At 43.6% G+C, this 24,498-nt stretch overlaps 3 protein-coding genes across 4 annotated transcripts in view; all 3 read left to right on the top strand.

Annotated features, from left to right (window-relative positions):
- COL22A1 (collagen type XXII alpha 1 chain) overlaps positions 1-24,498 on the top strand; it is a 1,010,593-nt gene that overhangs the window by 171,188 nt on the left and 814,907 nt on the right. The gene's annotated exons all lie outside the window — the stretch shown is intronic.
- Positions 7,199-9,426, top strand: LOC146830672 (uncharacterized). Of its 2 annotated transcripts, none has more exons than XM_085604866.1 (2): positions 7,199-8,017; positions 8,134-9,426. In XM_085604866.1, exons 1-2 carry the CDS (start codon positions 7,367-7,369, stop codon positions 8,782-8,784), a joined length of 1,302 nt encoding a protein of 433 aa, XP_085460992.1. In that variant the 5' UTR covers positions 7,199-7,366; the 3' UTR covers positions 8,785-9,426. The 2 variants fall into 2 exon arrangements, with proteins under 2 accessions (XP_085460992.1, XP_085460993.1); XM_085604867.1 differs by having other exon boundaries at positions 7,207-8,017; positions 8,845-9,426.
- LOC146830673 (uncharacterized) lies at positions 15,204-23,747 on the top strand. Its single transcript, XM_085604868.1, has 2 exons — positions 15,204-15,309; positions 15,572-23,747. The coding sequence occupies exon 2, from the start codon at positions 17,046-17,048 to the stop codon at positions 20,970-20,972; it is 3,927 nt and encodes a 1,308-aa protein (XP_085460994.1). The 5' UTR covers positions 15,204-15,309; positions 15,572-17,045; the 3' UTR covers positions 20,973-23,747.

The following is a 24,498-nucleotide window of genomic DNA, read 5'->3' on the forward strand; positions in this document are numbered from 1 at the left end:
CACCTGCTCTGTTCTATAGTTACAGATTTGATGAACAAACATTACATTTCAGTGCAACACATACAACAAAAGAGACATTCAGATTGTAAAATCAGGTGCGAGATCAACACATCACTATAATTGTGTCAGGTGCTCACAATATTTGTGCCTCCATTTACATATGGAGTAAGTAATGGGAAGTACTTGTGCAAAAAGTATTTTTGCACATTTTGCATGTTTTATAGGTCAATCATTCTGCTTTGCACATGCATTTTTCACCAACTCATATGTATGTTATGTTAAAGTAACCTATTTAAGCACACGGTCACCCAAGGTCTCTTGGAGCAGTTCAGGGGTCATATTACAATAAGTGCCCTGGGGGAGCAATGGGCGTTCTCTCATTTGCATAGGGGCGTGCCCTATGCAAATAAGATAATTCCTTTGCCTCTGTGCCCGCGCCATATTACCGTCGTGGGTGCAGAGGCAAAGAAGCTCTCAGGGGGCGCACTCACAGTCCGCCACCTTTTAGGTGGGGCACTGTGAATGCGGTCCTGAGAGCAGCCCTCTGGAGGGGGAAAGGGAGTCACTGACTGCACCCACCTGCAAGGGAATCTCTAAGCCCCTTTACAAGTGCAGGCGGGTTGCACTGTGAAAACACGGAGCTCCTGCCAGCAGCCGTTGCGTGTTTTCACATGAATGCACTGCCCTGGAGCAGCACGAGTTCGCGGCTGCCCTGGGGGCAGTGCATACATCGTAATATGGTGCATTGTCATTGTTTGTGCTGGGCGTGGTAGTAAGAGCATGAGCAAACCTTAAGCACGATTTGCACTTAGCTATTAATAGGCACTAATAGTAAAACTTGACACAATACAACTTGTTTCTGGTTTTGAATTACCACATGGATCTAAATGACATGCTCTCGGTGTTGGTATAGTGCATAGTCTGCCATCAGTAGAGTATGCAGAGCTGTCGGCTGTCTGGATGATGATGCTCTCCATACGATTCCAAGGTTACCTTTATTGACTGGGCTCGCAATCATCCTATAAAATATTTAGAGTGTTCTGGCCCATCTATGGAACAGAGCAGGTTCATTTGCCGTTTATGAAGCTGCCATTACATTTGTATGCAAGAGTCCCATCTGTGGCCTGGTTGGATGGTTTTCTGGTGGTGCTGTAATTGATTAGCTGTGGGCATGGATGGTAAAGGAACTTTTACCACTCCAGGCAAAGTAGCACTTTCCCCCCTGGAAAACCTTTTGCATATGGTCTGGTACTTACCTATGTCCCCTACTCCAACTACAGACTCTGGGGTTATGGGTGGCACCTCCCTCCCCCCAGCATAACAGTATTGGAAACCACACCAAAATGATATATTTTTGGATTAGGGGGGTGTAACCCCCAGCTGTATTTATTAAAAATTAACAAACAATTTGTAAAACATTATATACAGAACTTTATGCAAAAAATACAGATACCTTTGACAGATATTCCAGGGCTAACCTTAACACAGTCTAATACACAAGACACTCCTACCGTAAATCTATCAATGCATGTATTTACTTTCTGCGTGTCCCATCTAGAGCCTACGCCAAATTCAATGACTAGCAGCTCCCCCGGTCCCAGTGTACTACCAAATACTACCCCTGGAATAAGGTTGCGCAAGGGGTACAGCTCATCGGATGGATACTTTCCCCCGGGCCCCCCTACGCCCTGTGCCTTAAACTCCATTACGGGGGGCTGCAGACTTCTGCATAATGGCGCCTTGATGCGCATGTGCGTGCGGGGGTGGCCCCAGGCCCACTGGGAAGGATGACTCCACCGGCCCCCGCACCCCGACAGCCTACTTACCAGCTGTCACTACCCTTGGAGTTACATGGTGCTGACCGCTAAGGACCGAAGACTATGCTTACCAATCATGACCTTACCGCCTGACCAGAGACACCACTAAATGCGACAATATCTAACTGAAAGAGAAATTCAACCTCATGCTTTTATTTATACGTTAATTCAGAATCAATTACATACAATCACTTTGTTACCTGCAAATAAATTTGACAAAGGGAAACAAAAGATAGTTATCCATAACACACAAACCAAAAACAAACCTTCCAACAACTCTGCCTTAGGGAATGGTGGGTGGGAAAGAAAAACAGATTACGGGCACGCAGCCGGCCCGGTGAATGTTCCTGTGAGGAGCAAGAACAAGAGACTGTTCTGCGCCCCACGGCCCCCTTTTAAGGAGGGCGCCCAGGCTGACCAGATCAGACCGTTCTACCTGGGCGCAGGCTGGACGTTTTTGAGCCGGAAGCACCGACGTGCTTCTGGTTCAAAAAGGCCGCCTCTTCCATTGGTTCGATGCGGGGGGGGAAGCTCAGCATCCTTTGCTGACGCAGCCTCCCCCCCCCCCTCCTAGCTGGGGACTAGTGTGACCGCCATAATGGCGGCACGGTCAATGCTAGCCCTCGCCTTCTCCAGTTTGTTTTTGGCAACACTACTCGGTGGCACCCGAGGTAATTGGCTAAAATGTAGGTATTTCTGACCCTAGCTGTGGAACAATGTCCTTAACACCTAAGAAGAGAGGCCGAGAGGCTGTATTAATTGCTTACCCACCTCAAGAGTTGATGGCAATGCTTTCCATCTTCAATATCACAAAGATACTGCAGAACCACAGATCACGCTGTCAGGATATTTAATGTCCACCATCATCTACTGCTCATCTCATGCTTCTCTTTTGTGAATGACCAAAGTTTGTCTCATTTGCCTAGGAAGAGACCGGATGCTCTGCATGTTGTTTTGCCGGCATCAGCGCCATTAGCTTTCTAGCATAATGATTGCCCTACTCATTCATTCATTTTATTTTGCTTGAAAAATTGCATTGTTCAGAACCGAGCTCTTTCACTGCCCATTAGTGGCACATGCTATTGCTTCTCTTATCTACAACTAATGGGCAGTTGTGCCATCTTGGCATTGGCTGGTTCAATACTGAGCCTAATACCCAGGATGACCCAAACCATGAGTGGTCACTTGTCGCCCACAATGACGGTAAACACTATGCTCGACCCACAATGCCTTCATCCTGAAGACTGTGATCATTCCTGGCAAAGTTGAGACCATACATGTCACAAACGATGAACCTTGGAGGAGAACAACATGGTGTAATATATGATATGACACAAGAACACAGCAAATAAAGAGTCATGCTTTGGGCAATTAGCAACAGCACAGTTCTCCTTTTGGTGTTTTCAGAGTGACATTTAATATGTTGTCAATGGACCATGGAAATTATTCTCTTGATGGCATCTACCCATGATAATTTTGTGATATATATGGTCCCAATTCCATCCCCTTCCACCTATCCCTTACCTAGCAATTCTAAGGGTGAAAAGCCTTGGTTAGGAAAATAGGTTGTGTGTCATCCAAAAGGAACATGGGAAACCATGGAATGCAGCTGCGGTTGTCACTTTAGTTGGCTACCAAATACGTCTTGTCAGCCTCTGCATGACATATCAGTTTTGTATGTCGTTTTCTTGTGAAATAGTAAATACAAGCATTCTCCTTCAGGAAGCATTTTCATAAATATTGGTTCATAATAGTTCTGTTCAGACGTATGTGCATTAAGATGCAGCTGTCAGAATGCATGAAATATATCACATGAATCAGAACTACATTGTGTACTATAATAATATTACATGGATTTCATATCTATGTAATGTGACTTACAATTCAGGCAATGCACTGTTTGGTGAAAGAATATATGAAAGAACGAGGCAGTGCTGAGTGAAAGATACAGTATATGTGCAGTTTAATATCTATGGGCTGCTTAAAAAAGTCATTTATGATCATAGAATTTGGTACTATAGAAGTTCTCTTTTAAGTACCTTTGTGAATTGACCACAAAACGTCAAACTCCCTATTAGTAAAAGTGCAAAGAAGGCACAGTCCTTTCTATTTACTCTAATTGTAGATGAATATTCCCTCAATATTCCCATTTTAGATGATCCTGGGTCAAATCACAAGGCATGTATGAATACATACAAGACACCTACTCGTATGTATGAATGCCTACAAGATAACTCCCATGGCGCGGGGGCATTGTTTTTTTAAATTTTATTTCCAAAATCAAAATCCTTATTTCGGGTATTGTTTTTGAAAAAAAATAATAATAACTTTGCCATATGGCTCTGTCATGTTTGGCTGAGCTGTTTGGCAAAGTTACAAAACATTGGCAAGAACCGCCTTGATGGCAGTTCCTGTCAATAGTTAAAATGTCCGTCTGCCTAATGGACATTTCAAATTTTGGCAGTCTGACCCTCCGGCAGGGCGATGGAGTAATTTACTCCATCACCCTGGCGGAGGACATCCTAACCGCCAGTTATTAAATCAGACCCAAAATTCCTGATCAGTACATGCTAGTCAGTCTGAGAGTAGCCAAAACTCTCTAGAATGACAGAACCAGGCTCCATTTTTGTCCAGCTATAATTAGTGCAACACGATGACAGTTGCACCCGAAAGTCATAGGAATTAACTTATTTGGGATCTAACATGGCCGCCTGTAACCAATACAGGCTGGACACAATTGCACACACTTAGCAGCTCTGGTGAGGCACCTCTAGTCTAGCTGGCTAAAACTAAAATAGCCTGAAACTGCCAAAAGACACACTTATACTGTCAGAAAACGATTGTAAATCCACCTAGGCCAATCCACGCAATACCAAAGAGGACAGCCAGCTAGAGAAGGAAGAGTTTGGCCACATGTAGCCAGCATCTTCAAGAACTTTAATTTATTCCAACCGAGCAGGTCTCCTGCCACAGCTCTCACCACAATTAAAACATTGGAATGTTGAGCGCTCCATTGAAAACAATGGAGTGCTCTGGGCTTCTAATGGCTGGTTGAAGGCCAGAGTATCAGCATTCAATGTTTACCAAAGGCCTCACGGAGCCGAGGGGATTTCAACCCCCTCGACTCTGTGAGGCCTTTGTTTTCCAAATTAGAACATTCTTCCCTCTAGGGGCAGAATGTTCTAATAGCCTTAGAGCCCTTGAAGTGGGCTCTACTGACCATTAAAGGCTCGCTCCTGTGTTAAAGATCCTCACCTTCAGCTCGGGCCTTTAACACTGGAGTGGGCCTTTAATGGTCAGTGGAGCACACACGGCGGGCTCTAAGGCTATATTACACAGATGATACCCAACTGGTGGTGGCACTAAGCCACCCTGAGGGATCATCTTGCTCTCTAGGTGCCTGCCTAGAGGCGGTAGCCAAATTGATGGATCTTTCTCACCTCAAGCTAAATGGGGACAAGACCGAACCGATGTTCCTGGGTAAATCTCCATCACCCTCCTCGGCATTCATTTGGCCAACTTGTCTTGGCCCCATGCCTACCCCAAAGCAGCAGATTAAAAGCCTTGGCATGTGGCTTGACAGCTACCTCTGCTTCAATCATCAAGTCACTAAGCTCTCTGCTACTTGTTTTGGCCTAATGCGAATGCTCAGGAAAATTCTTCCTTTGCTCCCTTTCCAGGCAAGGAGGATTATGGTGCAGGCCCTCATACTGTCCCGTCTGGATTACGGGAATGCATTATATCTGAGAGCCCCTCGGTCCACAATCCAGAGATTACAAGTAGTCCAAAATTGTGTGGCTCGCCAACTGCTCCAGATTCCCCGGAGACAAACAGCGAAACCTGCCTTGAGGAATCTTGACTGGCTGCCTATCCGGGCCAGGATTCACTTCAAGGCTATGTGCCTGGCCCATAAAGCTATGTGGAAATCTGCCCCTCCCATTATTCAGTCCTTGGTTACCCCCTATCAACCCTCTAGGAGTCTTCGTTCCAGTTCTGCTTTTCTTGCCACTCCACTGAAAGTACGAAGATCCAGATGGGGTGGACGCTCTTTCTCCCTGAATGCCTCCAACCTATGGAATTCCCTCCCCCCTACTCTCCGAGGGGAACCTGACCTATTGGTCTTCCGGAAACTGCTTAAAACACATCTCTTTATCACTTCACACTAGCAGGACACGCCCTTCAGTCTCTCCGCTCCATAAAGCGCTAGGAGGCCTCAGGGTAGCTAGGCGCTATACAAATCCAATTTCATTCATTCATTCATTCATTCATTCATTCATTCATTATAACTAGACATCCTACAGTAATACACCAAAGGAGATGACTGTAATGCAACCAATCTAAATCATCCCTGCCTTCCATCAGCCCATCCCTCTCCTCTGCAGACTCACTAGATATACAGAGTGGATGCCCCATGTGCTTCAAACAGCATAGGAATGCTAGAGAGTAAAATCACTATAAACTCAACAAGAGACTTACAGAAAAAATGATGGCTGCCCGCTAAATATGATCACACTGTTGAGCACTGACCTCGGTTAGGGTTAGAGTCTAGTCACTCACCCGAAAACCAAAACACTTCGTACATCAGCTCACAAGAAGTACAACAGTCTTTCAACCAAGTGCTTTTCTACAGTGCGACGTGTACTTGGCCAACAATGTGCTTCAATGACCCACACCTAGATAGGAAGCGCTATATGAATGCAAATGCTTTGAGTGTATGACTTCACTGTCTCTGCAGCATACTGGTGCAGTTTTACTGACCTTTAGGGGTGCTTTCAGTTTGCAGTACATGGCAGGCAGCTCAGAGGTGCATAGGTTTAGGAGAAAATAATACAGGGACTGGACATGGAAAGGTTCATTTACCAAGTGTTGTTTAAGGGCCCAGGCACACAGTTGTGTACTGATGTCATATTCTATCCCTCTGCCTCTCTCCTAAGGTTAAAGCATGGACAGTATGGCATCAGCAAGGTCAGCATTTTAATATCAAGAAAAGTACAAAATAAAAAGCAAAAAAGAGAAAGAGAGCTAAAGTAGATATTTTCCCCATTTTAATCTAAATTTAAAACCGCTCATACAATATAACAAAATCTTACAAGTAGTATAGGTTGTATACTACTCGTCACCATGTATTTTTTGACAGGTGGCCACGCCCCTTTGACCACGCCCCTTTGGTCCGTGTGTCTATATTGGACGCGTTCCAAGTCTGATTTTAATCGGGGTTTTAATCGGTCCTTATAACGTATTGATAAGATTATAGCATTTTATTGTTTTATAGGTCGTTATTTTGTGAATCATGGCTTATAAAATGATACGGCGATGAAATCAAAAATAAAAATAAAAAAATAAAAAAAATAAAAAGCGTATAAAACGATAAGTTAGGATTTGTGAATCAAGGCTTATAAAATGATACGGCGATGAAATCAAAAAGCGTATAAAACGATAAGTTAGGATTTGTGAATCAAGGCTTATAAAATGATACGGCGATGAAATCAAAAAGCGTATAAAACGATAAGTTAGGATTTGTGAATCAAGGCTTATAAAATGATACTGCGATGAAATCAAAAACGTATGAATCGACCACGCATGCAGGAGGGTTGCTAAGAAGTGGGGGTAGTGTGAAATACGAGTCTACAAACATACCGCGGGGCGTGTCTAGTATGTTCACAGAGGATATAAGCCAGCATTCCGAGGACCGTGTGTTAAGAAACCCCCGCTTTTTTCCGACAAAGAAAAGCTCGAGCTTTAAGACAACTTTGAGAATGTCTTGCTCTAGCGTGGAAGCGGGGCCCCTTGGAGAAACTATAACAGCGATGCTGAAGGAAGCGGCAAATGCTGCAGACGACGCTGCAGAACTCGACGATAGTGATAAGGAAAATTGCGCGCCAACAACGCCTGCGGGTACTACGTCGGAGATGTCGTCGGCGATGCTGAATAAAAAGCCCGAGACAGACGTCGAGGCATCGGCTATGCCGAATATAAAGCCCGAGACCGGAGCCTGCGAAGAGGCGGTTGGTGGCGTTGCTAAAATGGCGTGCAATACCTCCGATGCTACAGACGGCGGTGGAAGAGCGGAACCAAGTGAAGATGACGAGGGTATTGACCTGCAAGAGCCTGAACCCGAGGACTCCAGCGACTGTACAGAGATGGATTCCGGAGAAGAATCTGTAAACGAAACAGAAAAGTGCGAAGTTGGAAAACGAAAAGTAAGTACGAACCGCAATTTTTCGGCAAATCCTCTGGGGTGTTTAAGAGTGTGATGATGAGGCGTGTAGTTGTGAGGAAGGCTGAGGTCGAAAAACCCCTTTTTTCTTTTTATCAGCAAAAGAGAGGAGGAGGAGCCCCAGGCGACAAAACCGCTAGCACGACTATGGAAGTCACACAGCCATCGCTACGTTTTTCATGTCTCTGCTGCTCAAGACAGAAAAAACTTGCCGTAACGCATAAAAACTGCAGCTGTAAGCGCTTAGACGCAATTGTACAATTTTGTCGTGGTGAAAGTTGGAGCACGGATCGATATCGCGGACTTTTGACAGCGATAGCCGCGATCATAAAATTGTGCTTAAAGGCGGGGTGGTACGACGAATGCGAAGGTTGTAAAATTGACGACCCGAGTCAGTTGCATCACGACTGTCTCACGACGGGTGATGAATATGAAGACAGTTTGATACGGAAACTATGTTACAAGCTGGACCCCTATAAGATTATGGCGACGTTGGGGGCGGTCTATGGCTTGAAAGAAATGTCAGTACCCGAAGATTGTAGTAAGATGATTGCGAATGTTTTAAAGTATATTAAGAGAGTACAGTCCCCATCAGAGCATGTGAAAAGTATGTATGAAGCGGGTGATGAAGACATACGCTTGATAATGAAACAGCATTTGAGAAGGAAGAATTACCGTAGATATTTTAAGATCAAGTATCTTTACAGGAGTTTAAAACCGAGGAACATGACATTTCTTAATGTAGAGTAAATGAAAACATGATGATCTTCGCGATTGCTACTATTATGTATGTGTGTTTTTCCGTTGCAGGAAAGTGTGTTTCGACACATGGTTGAGATCGGCGTGCGACCGAGCGTTAGATGCCTGGAAGACGCTTTTTATTTTCTGATCAGAGCAAAGATGGCGTACCCCAAACCAGTGTTTCGCCCGACCGCGCTATGTCGTAACAAGCGATGTGAAATCATCGAAGAGCTTGAAAAAGAACTGGGTCAGAAACCTAGAGGCTTTTACGACGTTGAAAAGAGCAAAATCTTCTTGGGCGCTGACGACGTGCTCGAAGATTGCATCGACAATTATATCAGGCGGACATTTTGCACCCTAGGAACTACTCTGAATAAGAAACAGTTTTTCAATTTCATGAATACAATATCTGATTTGTTTTGTCGAGCCTTCTTGAAGGGGCGTGGGGAGGATGTAAGAAGACTGGTACCGTTCATAGCTAGCAAAATCCAAATATTGATTCTACGTCACGAGTTTTTGAGAGCATTGTGTTAAATATCTATGTTTTTATCGTTATTATCGTTTATAGCGCTGTACATTCCTATATTACCAGTTTAAATCATACACTGTTTAATTCGTGTGTTATTAAATAATCTACTATTGTAAAATAAACCGGCTTCTAGTTCTGATTATTTGATAAAGAAAAATAATAAAACAAAAGTGAATTAATAGAATAGGGGGGCGGGAGTAGGGGTTGCGGTATTTTAGTTCAAGAAGCGCTACGATGCAGAAGCTTTTCAAAAGAGTTTATTACAACCCCTCGAAAGTTGGTAGTTTTGGCGGTGTAGAAGCCTTGTACAAGGAGAGCAAAATCCACAACGACGGTGTTAAAAGAACACAGGTACGCGACTGGTTATCGGGCGAAGATGCCTACACGCTACATAAGGGGTCGAGAAAGCGCTTTCAAAGACGGCGTGTGATAGTCAGCGGCTTAAATCATCAATGGCAAGCGGACCTTCTAGACGTCCGTGAACATGCCGCGGTTAATGATGGTGTAAAATTTATATTAACGGTGATAGACGTACTGTCAAAGTATGCATTCGCCGTTGGCCTGAAGGAAAAATCGGGGAGCTCGGTCACAAAAGCCTTTGATTACATTTTCAGCAGCGGGAGAATTCCTAAAAAGTTACAAACAGATAGAGGAAAAGAGTTTGAAAACAAGACGCTAAAAGCTCTGCTGAACAAGTATGGTGTAAAACATTTTGTTACAAACAACGAAGTGAAGGCGGCGATTGTAGAAAGATTCAACAGAACTCTCAAGGCACGAATTTGGCGGTATTTTACAGCGTACAACACATTTCGTTATATAGATCGTTTACAAGATTTTATTGAAAGTTACAATCATAGCTATCATAGAACCATTAAGACGTCCCCTGTAGAAGTATCCCCGCAAAATGAGTTGAAAATTTGGAGAACTGTGTACGGGTCCGTGTTCACCAACAACCCTGTTTCAAAAAACACTCTCAAAAAAGGTGATCATGTTAGGGTATCTAGATGCAAGGGGGTATTTCAAAAGGGGTATGAGCAGACTTTTACAGATGAGATCTTTGTGATAGACAAGATTTCCAAGCATTCAGGCGTTACAGTTTTTAACTTAAAAGACTATGCTGGGGAGGAGGTCGAAGGGTGTTTTTACAAAGAAGAGCTGCAAAAAATAAAACAGGATCAAGATCGTGTGTACCGTATTGAGAACGTTTTGGCAAAGAAGGGGCACGGGGCACAAAGACAGTGCCTAGTTAAATGGCGGGGATGGCCTGATAAATTTAATAGTTGGGTCTCTGAGAGTGAATTAAAGGATATACAAAGTCTACAACAGCGGATATAGGCATTTAGGTACCGCGGAAGCGCCATGGAGGTCGGACCTTTTTATCTGACGCTCCCGAGTAACGCGTCTTTGGACACTTTCCCTAATAACAAAATTTCAAATTTTACGGTGAAACTAGCAAAACCTATTCATCTACAAGGAGATTGGGAGGTGGCCCTAACAGAAATTCAGTACCCGCACACGTGGGACACTTTTGAAACAGAGGATGTTAGATTTACGGTGGTACGCAAGAAGGAAAGCGCCCACGAACTTTCTTTCCCGCCGGGGCACTATGACAACATACGAGACATTGTAGAAGTAATGAATAAATCCATTGGTAACATATCGGAACTTGTTGACCTTAGATTAACGTATGAACCACGACTTCGAAAAGTGCAGTTGAGGAATGCTCAAGACTACGGTATTTTGGTGCGTGAAAAACTGGGGAGAGTGTTGGGGCTGACGCCTAACGTTCACCACTCTTCATCAGCGGGGAAAGCCTACACGGATGTACACGGCGGATTTTATATGATGTTTGTATACTGCGACGTGATAGAGCATCAGAGAGTGGGGGATAGCTACGTGCCTCTCCTCCGGTGCGTGGAAATCACAGGCAAGAATAATAGCATGATAAACATCATTTACACCAAAAGAGATTATGTACCGATCAGCAAAAAACATTTTCACACAATAACTTTGGAACTGAAGGACGATTTGAACACTAATATAAGATTTAAAGTGGGTAAAGTCATAGCGAAGCTTCATTTCAGGCCGCGACGTGGTGAAGTGTACTAGAATAATGATTTTACCTGAAAATTACGGCGACGCGTCGCTCTATAGGGATTACTATAGAGCACAAGCCGGCTCAGGCCTCCCGGGGTTCCACGGGGCACCTATTATGTACGGGGCGGGTGTTGGCGGTATATTCAGAAGCCTTTTCAGAAAAGCAGTACCGCTTTTAAGAAGAGGGTTCCAGTTGGTAAAACCGCACGTGAAAACCGCTGCAGCAAATATTGCCCGAGACGTCGCAGGGCACGTTTCGGGGGCGGTGATGAAAAAGTTTACCAAAACGGGTCAAGAAGGCTCAGGTTTAATCTATCTCGAAAGAGGAAGGAAGAGAAAAAGGGGTGTATCACTAAGGGGGCCGCCCGCGTTCCTTCAAAGCGTTGTGAAGCGCCGGCGACCGGCTCAAAAGAGTTCGCTTAAGACCCGGAGAAGACACGGAAAAAAACGAGTCTCTAAGGGCAACATATTTTAAATCGGACCATGGCCTCCGTCCCTTGCGGTTCCCAGGAATGCACAAAGTCAGAGTTGGACCTATTCCAAGTACCACCAACGCAAACCAGCATTGAAAGTTCTCTATATGTCGAAGTACCGCCACTTTCAGCCCTGTCAGACACAGCCCCCTTAGAGTTCTTCATAGCTCGGTCGGATGACTACCTGGACCTTTCAGCTACCCTGATTTATCTGTCGTGCAAAATTACTAACGCAGACGGATCCGATTTGGACGCCGCAGCCCGAGTGGCGTTTTCTCCATACCCCATAGCCTCACTTTTTAACCAACTGGATGTGAGCCTCGGCGACCGGCTCATCAGCCAGTCAAACAACACGTATCCATACAGGGCTTATCTCGAAACGGTACTTAATTATGGGGACCCCACTTTAAAACGCCAACTTTCTGCAGGTCTCTTCTACAGAGACACCGCTGGAGAGCACGAGGACACGACTTTAACCGGTGCTAACGCGGGATTTAAGAGCAGAGCTAGCTTTACAGCCCGAAGTCGTAAAGTGGAACTGATTGGGCAATTACACTGCGATTTATTTTTCCAAGACAAATTAATGCTTAACGGTCTAGATGTGAAGATTAAACTGATTCGAAATAAAGACACTTTTTGCTTAATGAGCGGCGACGCAGAAAATTACAAAGTGCATATCTTAGCGGCGTCACTATTTGTGAAACGTGTCAAAGTGAGCCCGGTGGTGCGTTTAGCTCACGCCGAGACTCTGTTAACCAGTAATGCCAAGTACCCCATCGAAAGAGTGGAGCTCAAAGTGTTCAGCATCCCAGCCGGTGCGCTACTATCGAATACTGAGAATATTTTTTTCGGATTTTTGCCAAGAACTGTAATAGTAGCGCTGGTCGATAACGCAGCATTTAGCGGTGAATATGGCAGAAACCCCTTTAATTTCAAGCATTATAATATATCTCACAGCAGCCTCTCCGTAGACGGCCAAGCTATACCGGCAAAACCATACACGCCGTCATTTGGAACTGGGGGTGTGGCTAGAGAATATTTGGGTGTGCTGCAAGTTGCTGGGAAGTACGCATCAGACCGACCCTTCTTTGTGGATCGTGTAGAGTATTCGAAAGGCTATTCTATGCTGGCTTTCGATCTATGCCCTGACAACGACGTGGGTGGCGGCCATTTTTCGATACAAAAATCAGGCAATGTACGTCTGGAGCTCCGTTTTAGCGCCGCTCTACCGTCTACTATAAACCTTCTGATTTACGCTGTCTTTCAGAATGTTATACAGATTAACCATAGGCGAGAGGTGCTAATCGACTATATGTGATGAATACGTGGCAACTGGAACGTTTTCTCGCCAAAGACGAGACGGCAAAACATTCATTTTTAGGTGTATTCGCAGCTGACACTCTACCAATGTATCTGGGTAATCGCCAGCGACCGCTTCATTTAATAGTTAATACAGACGGTAAAGATCAAAGGGGTCGACACTGGTTAGCAATATTTCTAACGGAAAAGGACTCTGAGTTTTTTGACTCCTATGGCGTGCCACCAAACAGTTATCTGTACCCCAATACCATATGGCAATTTTTAAAAAGAAACACTTCAGGCCTAATAACATTTCATGAAAACCAGATTCAGGATGATGTATCATTTACCTGCGGGGCACATTGTTTGTTTTATTTATTTCATAGATGCCGTGGTGTAGACTTTGAAAGCATTTTAAAAATGTATTCAGCTGATTTGAAGGCAAATGATGCTCTAGTAACAAGGTTTGTGTTGAGGCAATTACGCAGATTGAAAAGAGGCCGTGTAAATAACAGACCGATGCAAAATTGTATTTCATTCACTGATAATATGCATGTTTACAGTGTTTATGATAACTAGCAGACATCCACAAGGTCTATTTTACGCTCTCATTGGACTTTTAAAATCATATTTGTACCGAACATTTTTACTCTGTGATATAAAATGTATCTAAATAAATTGCATGAAAAAAGCCCTTAACTTTACGTGGCGGTCTGACTTTTTTTCAGCACCTAGCTGCCACGTTAATGCACAGCTGTTATATTCATCCTGAAATGCTTAGACAGGTTATTGTACGCATATGGTGCCTAGTGTCCGGTCGAGGTTTGCAAAAAATATGAATAAAAAAAAAAGGGGGGCCTAACTTTACTTGGCAGTCTGACTTTTTTTCAGCAACTAGCTGCCACGTTAACGCGCAGCTGTTTATATTCAACCTGAAATGCTTAGTGGATTGTACCGTTGTGAATTGTGGCGGGAAACTGTCGGGTTTTGGGTATAAAACGTGAGGTCTGCAAGAACATTCAGGCTGGAGCTCTCAGGAAAGCTACGACGCTCCAACCAACGGCGCTGGTGACACCTTCATTCTCCCACCACATCGGTCGCTTGAAAAGCTGAAGCCCCTGAAAGATTTCACCACCTGATGACTGAGCACCGTTTCCATTTATGAACATGTCTGAGGACCAAGAATTGTTGGTAAGAAGATTGTTTTATGTTTTTTATATAATCCTCTAGCTCTTTTTGAAGTTGCGCTTCTATTAGCGTCATCTCTCAAAGGTTAAATGCTTTTTTATCAGGGATGTAAGCTTTTTTTCCGGCTCAGACTGTCACACTAAGACGAATTAGACCGAAGTCCCGGGCAATGTTCTAACATGTGGTTCTAATTAAGTCTTTCGCTCCTCTGTCAAAAGGTTTTAAGCAATAGATAAAATTAGGTGAAACTCGGGGTGTTTTGAATTAACTGTAACTGCTAGTCAGGAACCGTGAAAGATGCATAAAAAAAAGCGTGTGTGTGTGTGTGTGTGTTTGCGTTTTGTTTTTTTTTTGTTTTGCCGGACCCCGTCTGAAATGCTCTAGCATGTGGTTCTAATTAAGTCTTTCGCTCCTCTGTCAAAAGGTTTTTAGTAATGTTACAACAGCTGGCATTTTAAGCAATAGGAAATATGACATGACTCTCGGTGTGTTTAGATTTTGCACATGCTCTTACCTCAAAGACTATCTGCTCATTGATCCGTGTTTTTAAGTCAAGGACTAGTCCGCCTCCTTGCTTTACAGATCATGATTTAATAGCGCCCGAGGTCTTAAATAATGTCACTATATAGCCTGGGGCCAGCGAGCCGGGGTTGAGCTGCGGCTTGAAAAGCAAATAATTTGACAACTAAGGTCTGGGTCTATTTCTGCGGTCGTGTGTGTGTGTGTGTGTGTGTGTGTGTGCTTTTGTTTGCATGAGCTTGTAAATACGTATAGCGGTGCTTTCAAGTAATTTAATTTAAACCGATATAGGAAATGTGTTACAGCTGTTTGCATTTTTGTTTTCGCAGGAAGTGGCCGAGGCGGCAGACGCACTTTTATTCGACACTGCGCTTGAAGGCCCTAATCCTATCGCAGCCAGTCAAATTTGCGGCTTCAGCGCGCATGCTGGTAAGAATTAATTCTCTTTTCTACTGGTAGTATGTTCTATCATAGACCATGCTGATGTGCGCGTGCTTGTGCGTGTGTGTGTGAGTGTGTGTGTGTGTGTGTGTGTGTGTGTGTGTTTGTGTGTGTGTGTTTGTGTGTGTGTGTGCTGCCACCAGCGAGCTTGCGCTGCCACTCTCAGTCTAGTTGTAGCACTGATGACTATTGAGGACTCTTCCGACTGTTCATTGCTTGAATTAAAATTGTGTTTTTTGCTCTTACTTAGATAAAACTGATGATGCAATCTCCATCCAACACGTGCAGCAATCAAATACACAACAACCGGTTGTACAAAGGAGTTCAAGGTTGCCGCCTGACGATCTGAAAAGCAAAGGTCAGAAGCGTAAAGAAGCGAGGCGGCGAGGGCCACCACAAACATTGCAGGGTGGTTTTGGGGGGAGTACTGTTGGGGGGCCTGCATTGCATGAGTTTCCACCGGTGTCTGTAAATGGTGGCGGTTTGAGAAAGAGACACTCTGGCTGTAAAGAAAAGGGTGATCAAAAGCGCAATAGGAAAGCGAATGCTAATGATAACAATTCTGCTACTCTACAGACCTTCCAGGTTTCGAATTCAAACACGCCTACCCCTGGTTGCGTTCTCCCCAGCCGAAATTCAGAACAGATTCTAGGTGTCACAACGCACCCTTGCAGCGATACTCCGGTATTAGTGCACCCCCCACCTACTCCTACCCCCAAGTCTCACTCTCAACCATCAAAGAACTTGCATGCGCAACCAGCAAACGCCATTATTCCCCCCGATGAACAAGAAATAATTTCGCTGCTTGACGATGATGACTGTTGGGGGGAAAACGCGAATGTACCCGTTCAACAAAACAGATCAAAAGCAGGACCAGCTGTACACAGCGAATGCTCCAAGAACCCACGCTCACAAGGGGGGTGTCACACAGATGTTACAATAGGAGGAGGACCAGCCATCACCATCCCCCCAGTAAGGGTCGCACCAGGTGCTATTCACCATAATTTAAAGACTGAAATTGCCCACAGTGCTGCAGCAAACGGGGCGTCCGCCGCGGCGCTACAAGCTCCTAGACATAACCCCACACCACCCCTAAACATTACCGCAGCAACATCAGCATTCCACGATATTTTACCTTTAATAACAAACCTTAGGGGAAGCACTCTGAACACAGCACCTCTCTGCGAAGCTATTATTTTTGCTTTAAGTAATCGTGATACAGTAGCTCAGATACAAGCCATTGAACGCATCAAAGCAGGCATCGTACTTATACAGCAAAATTTAGAGAAATCACTTTCAGCTGCTTTAGTAACTGCTCAAAATCAGCTAGAGTCCTCTGTCTCCTCACGCGCCATAGATGACGTCCTAAGTGTCAAAAAATCACTTAACGTTGAGATAAAGACACCACTTGACCCCCGCAGTGGGGCTGCTGCTGCTGCTGTTAAAGCTTCACTCCCCAGCGACGCGGCTGTACTTCAGGCAATTTACGCCATTTTTCCCCTAATAAATACCCTAGAAGGATTAGGCTTGAACTCTGCACCCGTCAGTTCATCCGTTTTTAATGTTCTACGTGTACAGGAAGCTTCCGGACATATCGGCGGCATAACAGATGTCAAACTAGCAGTAGAGGACGTGATCCAAAATACTCAGACTTCACTCGCATCTATTTTAGCAGATGCCCAAGCCAACCTTGATTCCTTGAGTCTCGACTCGGGAAACTGATAATGACCCCCAAAGAGCATAGGTCGCCGAGAAGGTCTGAAACTACAGTCGCCAAACGTAAAGAGAAATGGTTAGCCGCTAAAGTAGTCAGAAATCGGTTAGCCAAAAACCTAAAAAGAGCCAAAAACCATTTGAGAAATATACGCCGTAATATTCAAAGCAACAATGGGTATTTACCACCGAGCCCCACGCAGTTAGAGCAAACACCTCAGAGAACAGCTGTCGCTTGCGATAATTCTAGCATCAGTAACAACCCTGCGCCGGTGTTTTTAGAAAGCGTGCGACAATATCAAAGAGTTATCAAAAAATTTAGAGCTATAGAATTTTATGAAGAATTTCGTTTTGTCAATCTTCATCTCATAGATTCTATTAGACTGGCCCTAGAAGCGGTTATTAACTCTATCCAACTGCTGCTGGACCAAATGGCCCCAGACATAGGCCCCAACGATTATGTACAAATTCGCCTGAGCGGCGGTGGTCTGGCTAACTCTTTTTACACTCGCAGGCTACCGCATCACGACCTAGATGCCTCAGATTTCTTAAACAAAATTGTTGACATGATGAATAGCAATGCAGAGATTCTGGGGTCACAAAGTTTAACACTTGTTGTGACTGTGATAAAAAGTAGGGGCGGCGGTGCCAGACGGGCTCTAAATTCTGTATTGTTTACTAAGATCATTCAAAAGAAACGTCGATGGTTGATTGATTTGAACAACACAGCTGGAAATTTGTGCCTGGCGGGGTGTTTGGCAGGGTTATTGGCTCACGGTCAATCTACGGATAGAACGTTGACAGAGCAGGCACAGTTAATGCACGATGCCCTAAACATCCCCCCAGATACGGATGTCTCTTTGCAAGACATAGAAGCATTTGAAAATTACTTGGGTGTGACGATTAAAGTATTATATCACGAAGGCGGCTGGCGTTATTTCACCAGCGGTACCGCCAACAAATCTAAAATTCTGTTTGTTCTTTTACATGAAAGCCATTTTTACGGTGTGAAAGATATAAAAAAATTCCTCGGCGCTAGGTATTACTGCGAATATTGCCATTCGGCCTATACCCACAAATACAATCACTCGTGCGCAGACTTCTGCAAAGCGTGCGTTACGAACGATTGCCATGACATTGCCAACGATCTCCAAAGGTGTCCGCGGTGTCGACTGTTTTGTCGTTCTTCGGAGTGTTTAGAGCGTCATCGTGCTTTAGCCGTGGCGGGGGAGGTGAGCTGTCTCAGCAAAAAGTTGTGTGATTCGTGCGGTCTCTACGGCCCCGAAAGTCATGAATGCGAAGGCCTTGAATGCGGTGTCTGTAAAGCCCGGGTGTTTTCATTTGATTCACATCTCTGCTTTATGAGCAGACTCAAACCGCCGACCAAAACAAATGATTATATATTCTACGATATGGAGTGCCGTCAGGAAAATATCATTCACGAGCCAAATTATATTTTTGCCAGACATATTAATGGTGAGCCTACTTGGGAGTTTTCAGGTCCTACATGCGTCAATGATTTTATCAACACATTCATTACACCCCGATTTCAAAACTATAGTTTTCTCGCACATTTCTCTAAAGGATATGACTGTTATTTTGTAGTGAAAGCTCTAGTGCTTGAAAAGGTGGCAATGTCACTGATCACTCAGGGAGGAAAGCTCATGTGCGTTACAACCAAAGTACTCAATATCAGGTTTATAGACTCTATAAACTTTTTGCCCATGAAACTCAGTAAACTTCCACAGGCAATGGGTTTCCAAGAGTCTAAAGGGTATTTCCCGCATTACTTTAACACTTTGCAGAACCAAAAATACGTTGGTGCTATGCCCTCAGCAGAATTTTACGGTGTAAACTATATGTCACCCTCTGAGAAAACAGAATTTGTGTCCTGGTATGAATCGAACAAAGATCGGGAGTTTGATTTCCAGAAGGAGCTGTCTCATTACTGCCAACAAGATGTGAACATTTTAAGAGAGGCGTGTATCCGCTTTAGAGAAGGCGTCATTGCCATGTCTAGCAAGCAAATCTTGGTGAACCCGGGTCAGGCCAATGAGTATGCCTATGTTGACTTCATCGACCCCTTTCAGTACATCACTTTAGCTTCAGTCTGCTTGGCGATGTTCAGATTTTGTTTTTTAAAACCTTACACATTAGCGTTGCTACCTCGTGATAATTATCACAGACAGCAAAAGAGATTCTCAACACCCGCTATTCAATGGTTGATGTATTTGGAATACAGTGAAAAAATCACCATCCGTCACGCTTTGAGGGGCGGGGAGCTTAAAATTGGGTCCTATTTTTTAGATGGTTATGCCAATATTGACGGGGTCCCTACTGCCTTTGAATTTAATGGTTGCTTTTTTCACGGCTGTCCAATTTGTTACGCCGGAAACGATTTTAACAAGATGACCGGTTGTACATATGGTCAGTTGCTTAACCGCACAACTATTAAACAGGAGTTTTTAAAAAGACGCGGCTTCAACGTCAGAAGTATTTGGGAACACGCGTGGCGTGAGCAGTTAACATGTAATCTAGATCTGCAGACTTTTATCAAGGATCGTGACTTACCCGAGCCCTTGAAACCGCGTGATTCTCTCTACGGAGGACGAACCAACGCCGTTACTCTTTATCGAAAGGCCTCTGGTGATGAAAAGATTTTTTACTATGATTTTACCAGCTTATACCCCTTTGTTAACAAGACAAAAGTCTACCCTGTGGGACATCCTAAGATCCTTTATAAAGATTTTGGAGCCCCTCAAATGTATTTCGGTCTAATCAGATGTAGAATTCGTCCGCCTAGAGGACTTTTTTTCCCGGTGCTTCCTTACAGATTCGAGGGAAAACTATTATTTACCCTGTGCCGCTCCTGCACAGAAGCCAGACAGACCTTCCGGTGTGATCACTCTGATGACGAACGTGCTCTGACCGGCACCTGGTGCACTGTAGAAGTGAATGTAGCTCTGAAAAAAGGCTATGTGATAGATCGCATTTATGAGATATGGCATTTTGAAAATGTTTCTAGTGATCTGTTTACCGACTACATCAACTTGCACCTTAGAGACAAGCAAGAAGCTTCGGGTTACCCCCAGTGGTGTAGTGATAATGCCGAGAAACAGAAGTACCGGAGGGAATATTTTCAGAAAGAGGGTATTCGATTGCGCTCTAATAAAATCCATGTGAACCCCACTAAAAGACAGATTGCTAAACTGTTTCTCAACTCTCTATGGGGAAAACTGGGGCAGAGAGAAGACCGCTCAGAAACTACTCTAGTGACAGAGCCGGATGAATTTGATCAGTACTTTTTTACTTCCTACTGCGAGGTGTCATCTTGCGAGTTCATAGATGATGATACCGCTTGTGTGTGTTGGCGGTATACCAAAGAACATTACCCGCCTTCATGCAACGCTAACATATTTATTGCCAGTTTCACCACCGCTTATGCTAGATTGGAGTTGTACAAGCTCCTGGAGTTGCTTCAAGACCGCTGTCTTTACCACGACACAGACTCTGTGATTTTTGTGAGCAAAAAGGGCGATGTTAACCCTCCGGTGGGTGACTATCTGGGGGAACTCACTAGCGAAACACCTCCCGATGAACACATCACAGAGTTTGTTTCAGCCGGCCCCAAAACCTACGGTTACCGCTTATCAGGCGGTAAAATCTGCTTGAAGGTGAAGGGGATCACCCTCAATGTTCAGAACCGCGAAAAAGTAAATTTTCAAAACTTAAAAGAGCTGGTCACTCAATATGCCAAGCACGCCGAAAGAGGTGAATGTGTTCCAGAAGATGAAAGCTTAGTAGTGCAGCACCCCTGCATTGTGAGAATTAAAAAACGTTGGGATATTGAGACACGCCCGCTTCGCAAAACGTTGAGGGTTGTATATGATAAGCGCGTTCTTAAAGAGGACTATAAAACCCTGCCCTACGGCTTTTAAGAGTTATGCAGCCTCTGTGTAAACACGGGGCTAGCGAGAAAAAGGACTTTCCGCTTTTGGTGTGTATAGTTTATTAGAGGTTGTTTAAAGTATGGATATTAGATTGCAACATCCGTTCTCATGCATCCTCGCAGGTCCTTCCAATTCTGGTAAAAGTTACTTTGTAAAAAAACTTTTGGAAAATGCGCATCAAATGCTGACCCAGCCACCCACCAACGTAGTGTGGGCCTATTCCTGTTGGCAGCGGCTCTATCAAGAACTCGCGCTAAAGCTTCCACACCTCAAATTTGTCGAGGGGCTCCCCGCCGCCTTAAATGATGACATTTTATTTCCACCCTCTAGTGTTAATATGTTAATTGTAGATGATCTAATGGCCTCTGCTTGTGACAGCGGTGAAATTGAAAAAGCTTTTACTCAGTATGTTCACCATCGTAATCTTAGCATTTTATACATTGTGCAAAACGTCTTCTGCCAAGGTAAGAGCTCACGAACCATCGCTCTGAACACCAAGTACATGGTGCTTTTCAAAAACCCCCGAGACAAGCTTCAAATAACGACTCTAGCCAGACAGATGTACCCGGGTCGCTCTAGTTTCTTTCTAGAAGCCTTTGAGGACGCCACTCAGAGCCCCTATGGGTATCTTTTTGTAGATTTAAACGCCGGCACGCCGGAGGATTACAGATTAAGGACCGGGCTTTTCCCACCGGATCTTCCTGTTGCTTATACTCTAAAAAAGTCCTACCCGGCTATAAAAAGAAGATAAATAAAAAGCAGCGCTCCAGTTTAGAGCTCCAACACACTCATGACCATGTCCAGCCGGATAGCGCGCAATCTAGCTCTTTTAAGACTGTTGGTTTCATCATCCCCACAACAAAGGAAAGCTCTTCTATGCTCCGCGTCTGACGATTTAGTAGCAGCGATATCGGAGATAGCCCTAAATACCTTGAAGGGCAATGTCCCTTTGAGTCCTCAACAGATCCGAGTGCTTAAAAAGAAAAGTAATCTTGTTAAAAAACTGAGCAATAAGAGGATCTCTATTAAAACAAAAAAAAGTCTTGTCAAGCAGTCTGGGGGCTTCATAGGATCGCTGCTAGGCATTGCTATCCCGCTTCTCTCGGGCCTGCTGCGCCGCCGGTGATGGCTCACATTGAAAAAATGTATCTCGTTCCTAAACATCAGCTAGACAGAATGCGGAGTCCCCCAAGCGCCGATACCGACATTAGAAAATCAGCCACGGATCTGTTGGACGCTGAGATGCGCGAAATTCTTCATCGTAGTGATTTACCGGTGCACGAGAAAGCTAAGCTTTATACCGCTATCCTTCAAAAGTATCTGAACTTTGTCCATCATGGTAAAATGGAAAAAGAGGGCCTGACTTTATTCATGCCTGAAAGTCAAGAGCCACCCGTTTCACCGGTCAGAGAGCCAGAATCACACGCCTTTAATCTAGTTAATGAAATCCTTGACAACGTTAACCCCCGGCACAAAAAGAAAGCAGAATTACTTCTTAATAAAATTCATCAAAATAAAGACATCGCTTTCTGGAATGATAAGGGGGAACTTCTTTATAAAGGTAATGTTATACGTGGTTCAAACCTGCATGATTTGATCAGAGGCGCCACCCAAACACACTCTTTTGCAAATAATAAAGCGCCTGTCGGTTGGGATGCCTTCATGCAGAGCCTAGCAGAACTGAACATTCCGACATCGGTGCTAGGAAATGGTGGTCATCGTATCCACTTAGAAGATTTAAAGAACAACGCCGTTGCACCATTTGTTATCCCTTCTCCCCCCGCATCACCATTTTCACTGACCCCTCGAAGAGCACCGACGCTTGCCCTCCGTGATACCGCTGACAATGCTCACGAACCCGTAACAACACACGGCCAAGCACTCCCGCCAAAAAAAAGAAAACACTTCGCGAGATTGCCATGGTTGTCTGTTTAGCACCCGTGACTTATAATAGAGACCTATGCTTTTTACTGGGTAACTAAATATTTTTTTATGTAAATACCTCATCTGTATCACAACATATAGTTTTTGTATAATTTTATGCCCGGTGGCCATACTGCGTATTACTGGTTGATGTTAATACGCTATGGTTTCTTGATTTTTATGTACATCATTTTGTTTTCAGTGTTGATACTGTGATTTATATGCCAAGGTGCATAATGTATTTGCTAACTACGGCTACCTCATTATTCAACTATAAGCTTAAATATGTGAATTCTATATTTATATATGTATTATCGCTATCCGTGATTATTATAAGTTAACAACGATAAGCTGTGATTCCTCTTTTAAAAAATTTATGTAACTTCCGCATATTTGATGTCTGCTGTTGATACTGTGATTCATATGTCTTGGTTTATAATGTATTTGAGAACTACCGCTACCTCACTATTCAACTATAAGCTTGACTATGTGTTTTCTATACTTTACAAATGTTTTATAGCTATCTGTGATTATTACCGGGTACCAAAAATATGCTGTGATTCCTTTTTTAATGTAACTTCCGCAGATTTTATGTGTGCTGTTGATACTGTGATTTATATGCAATGGTGCATATTATATTTGATAACTACCTCTACCTCATTATTCAACTATAAGCTTGATTTTCTTTTTTTTTTCTATTGTCACTAAATGCTGTCAGTATATGTAATTCCATATAATGAAACTGTAATTACATAAAATGTGATTTTCTGTTATGTAAAAAATGGTTTCAATTAAATTGTAAATATTGACCCAAAATAAAACTTCTCCGAGCTTTCATTTTACATTTAATAAAAGCAATTTGTTCTAAAACGCGTTATTATTCTTTTCAATAATGTGATGATGGGAAATGTATAAAATATCATTTTAATTCGTAGCTGCACCCCATATATCCGATTACTGAGCCCCCATAAACACGCCTAAAGCAAGACATGCCCGGGCATGCCTGGTCGATTTATACGTACTGAGTCCCCCATAAACATGCCTAAAGCAAGACATGCCCGGGCATGCCTGGTTGTTTTACACGCTTTATGATTTCATCGCCGTATCATTTTATAAGCCTTGATTCACAAATCCTAACTTATCGTTTTATACGCTTTTTGATTTCATCGCCGTATCATTTTATAAGCCATGATTCACAAAATAACGACCTATAAAACAATAAAATGCTATAATCTTATCAATACGTTATAAGGACCGATTAAAACCCCGATTAAAATCAGACTTGGAACGCGTCCAATATAGACACACGGACCAAAGGGGCGTGGTCAAAGGGGCGTGGCCACCTGTCAAAAAATACATGGTGACGAGTAGTATACAACCTATACTACTCTTACATTACCCTAAAATGTTGTAATATCTTGTAGGAATTATTGAAAGTAAATGCAGATAGAAAAGACTTGTCAAAACAATCCAGAGGCTTTTACATCTGATCCTTTTCAAGTGCCAGTTTCTGGCCCACTTAAGACTCTCAAAACTTAAAACAAATTCTCAACATTTTTTCCTAGGAAAAGCAGTAATCCCCCTTTAAAAA

This window comes from Triturus cristatus, chromosome 5_1 (genome assembly GCF_964204655.1).
Source record: "Triturus cristatus chromosome 5_1, aTriCri1.1, whole genome shotgun sequence".
Classification (NCBI taxonomy): Eukaryota; Metazoa; Chordata; class Amphibia; order Caudata; family Salamandridae; genus Triturus; species Triturus cristatus.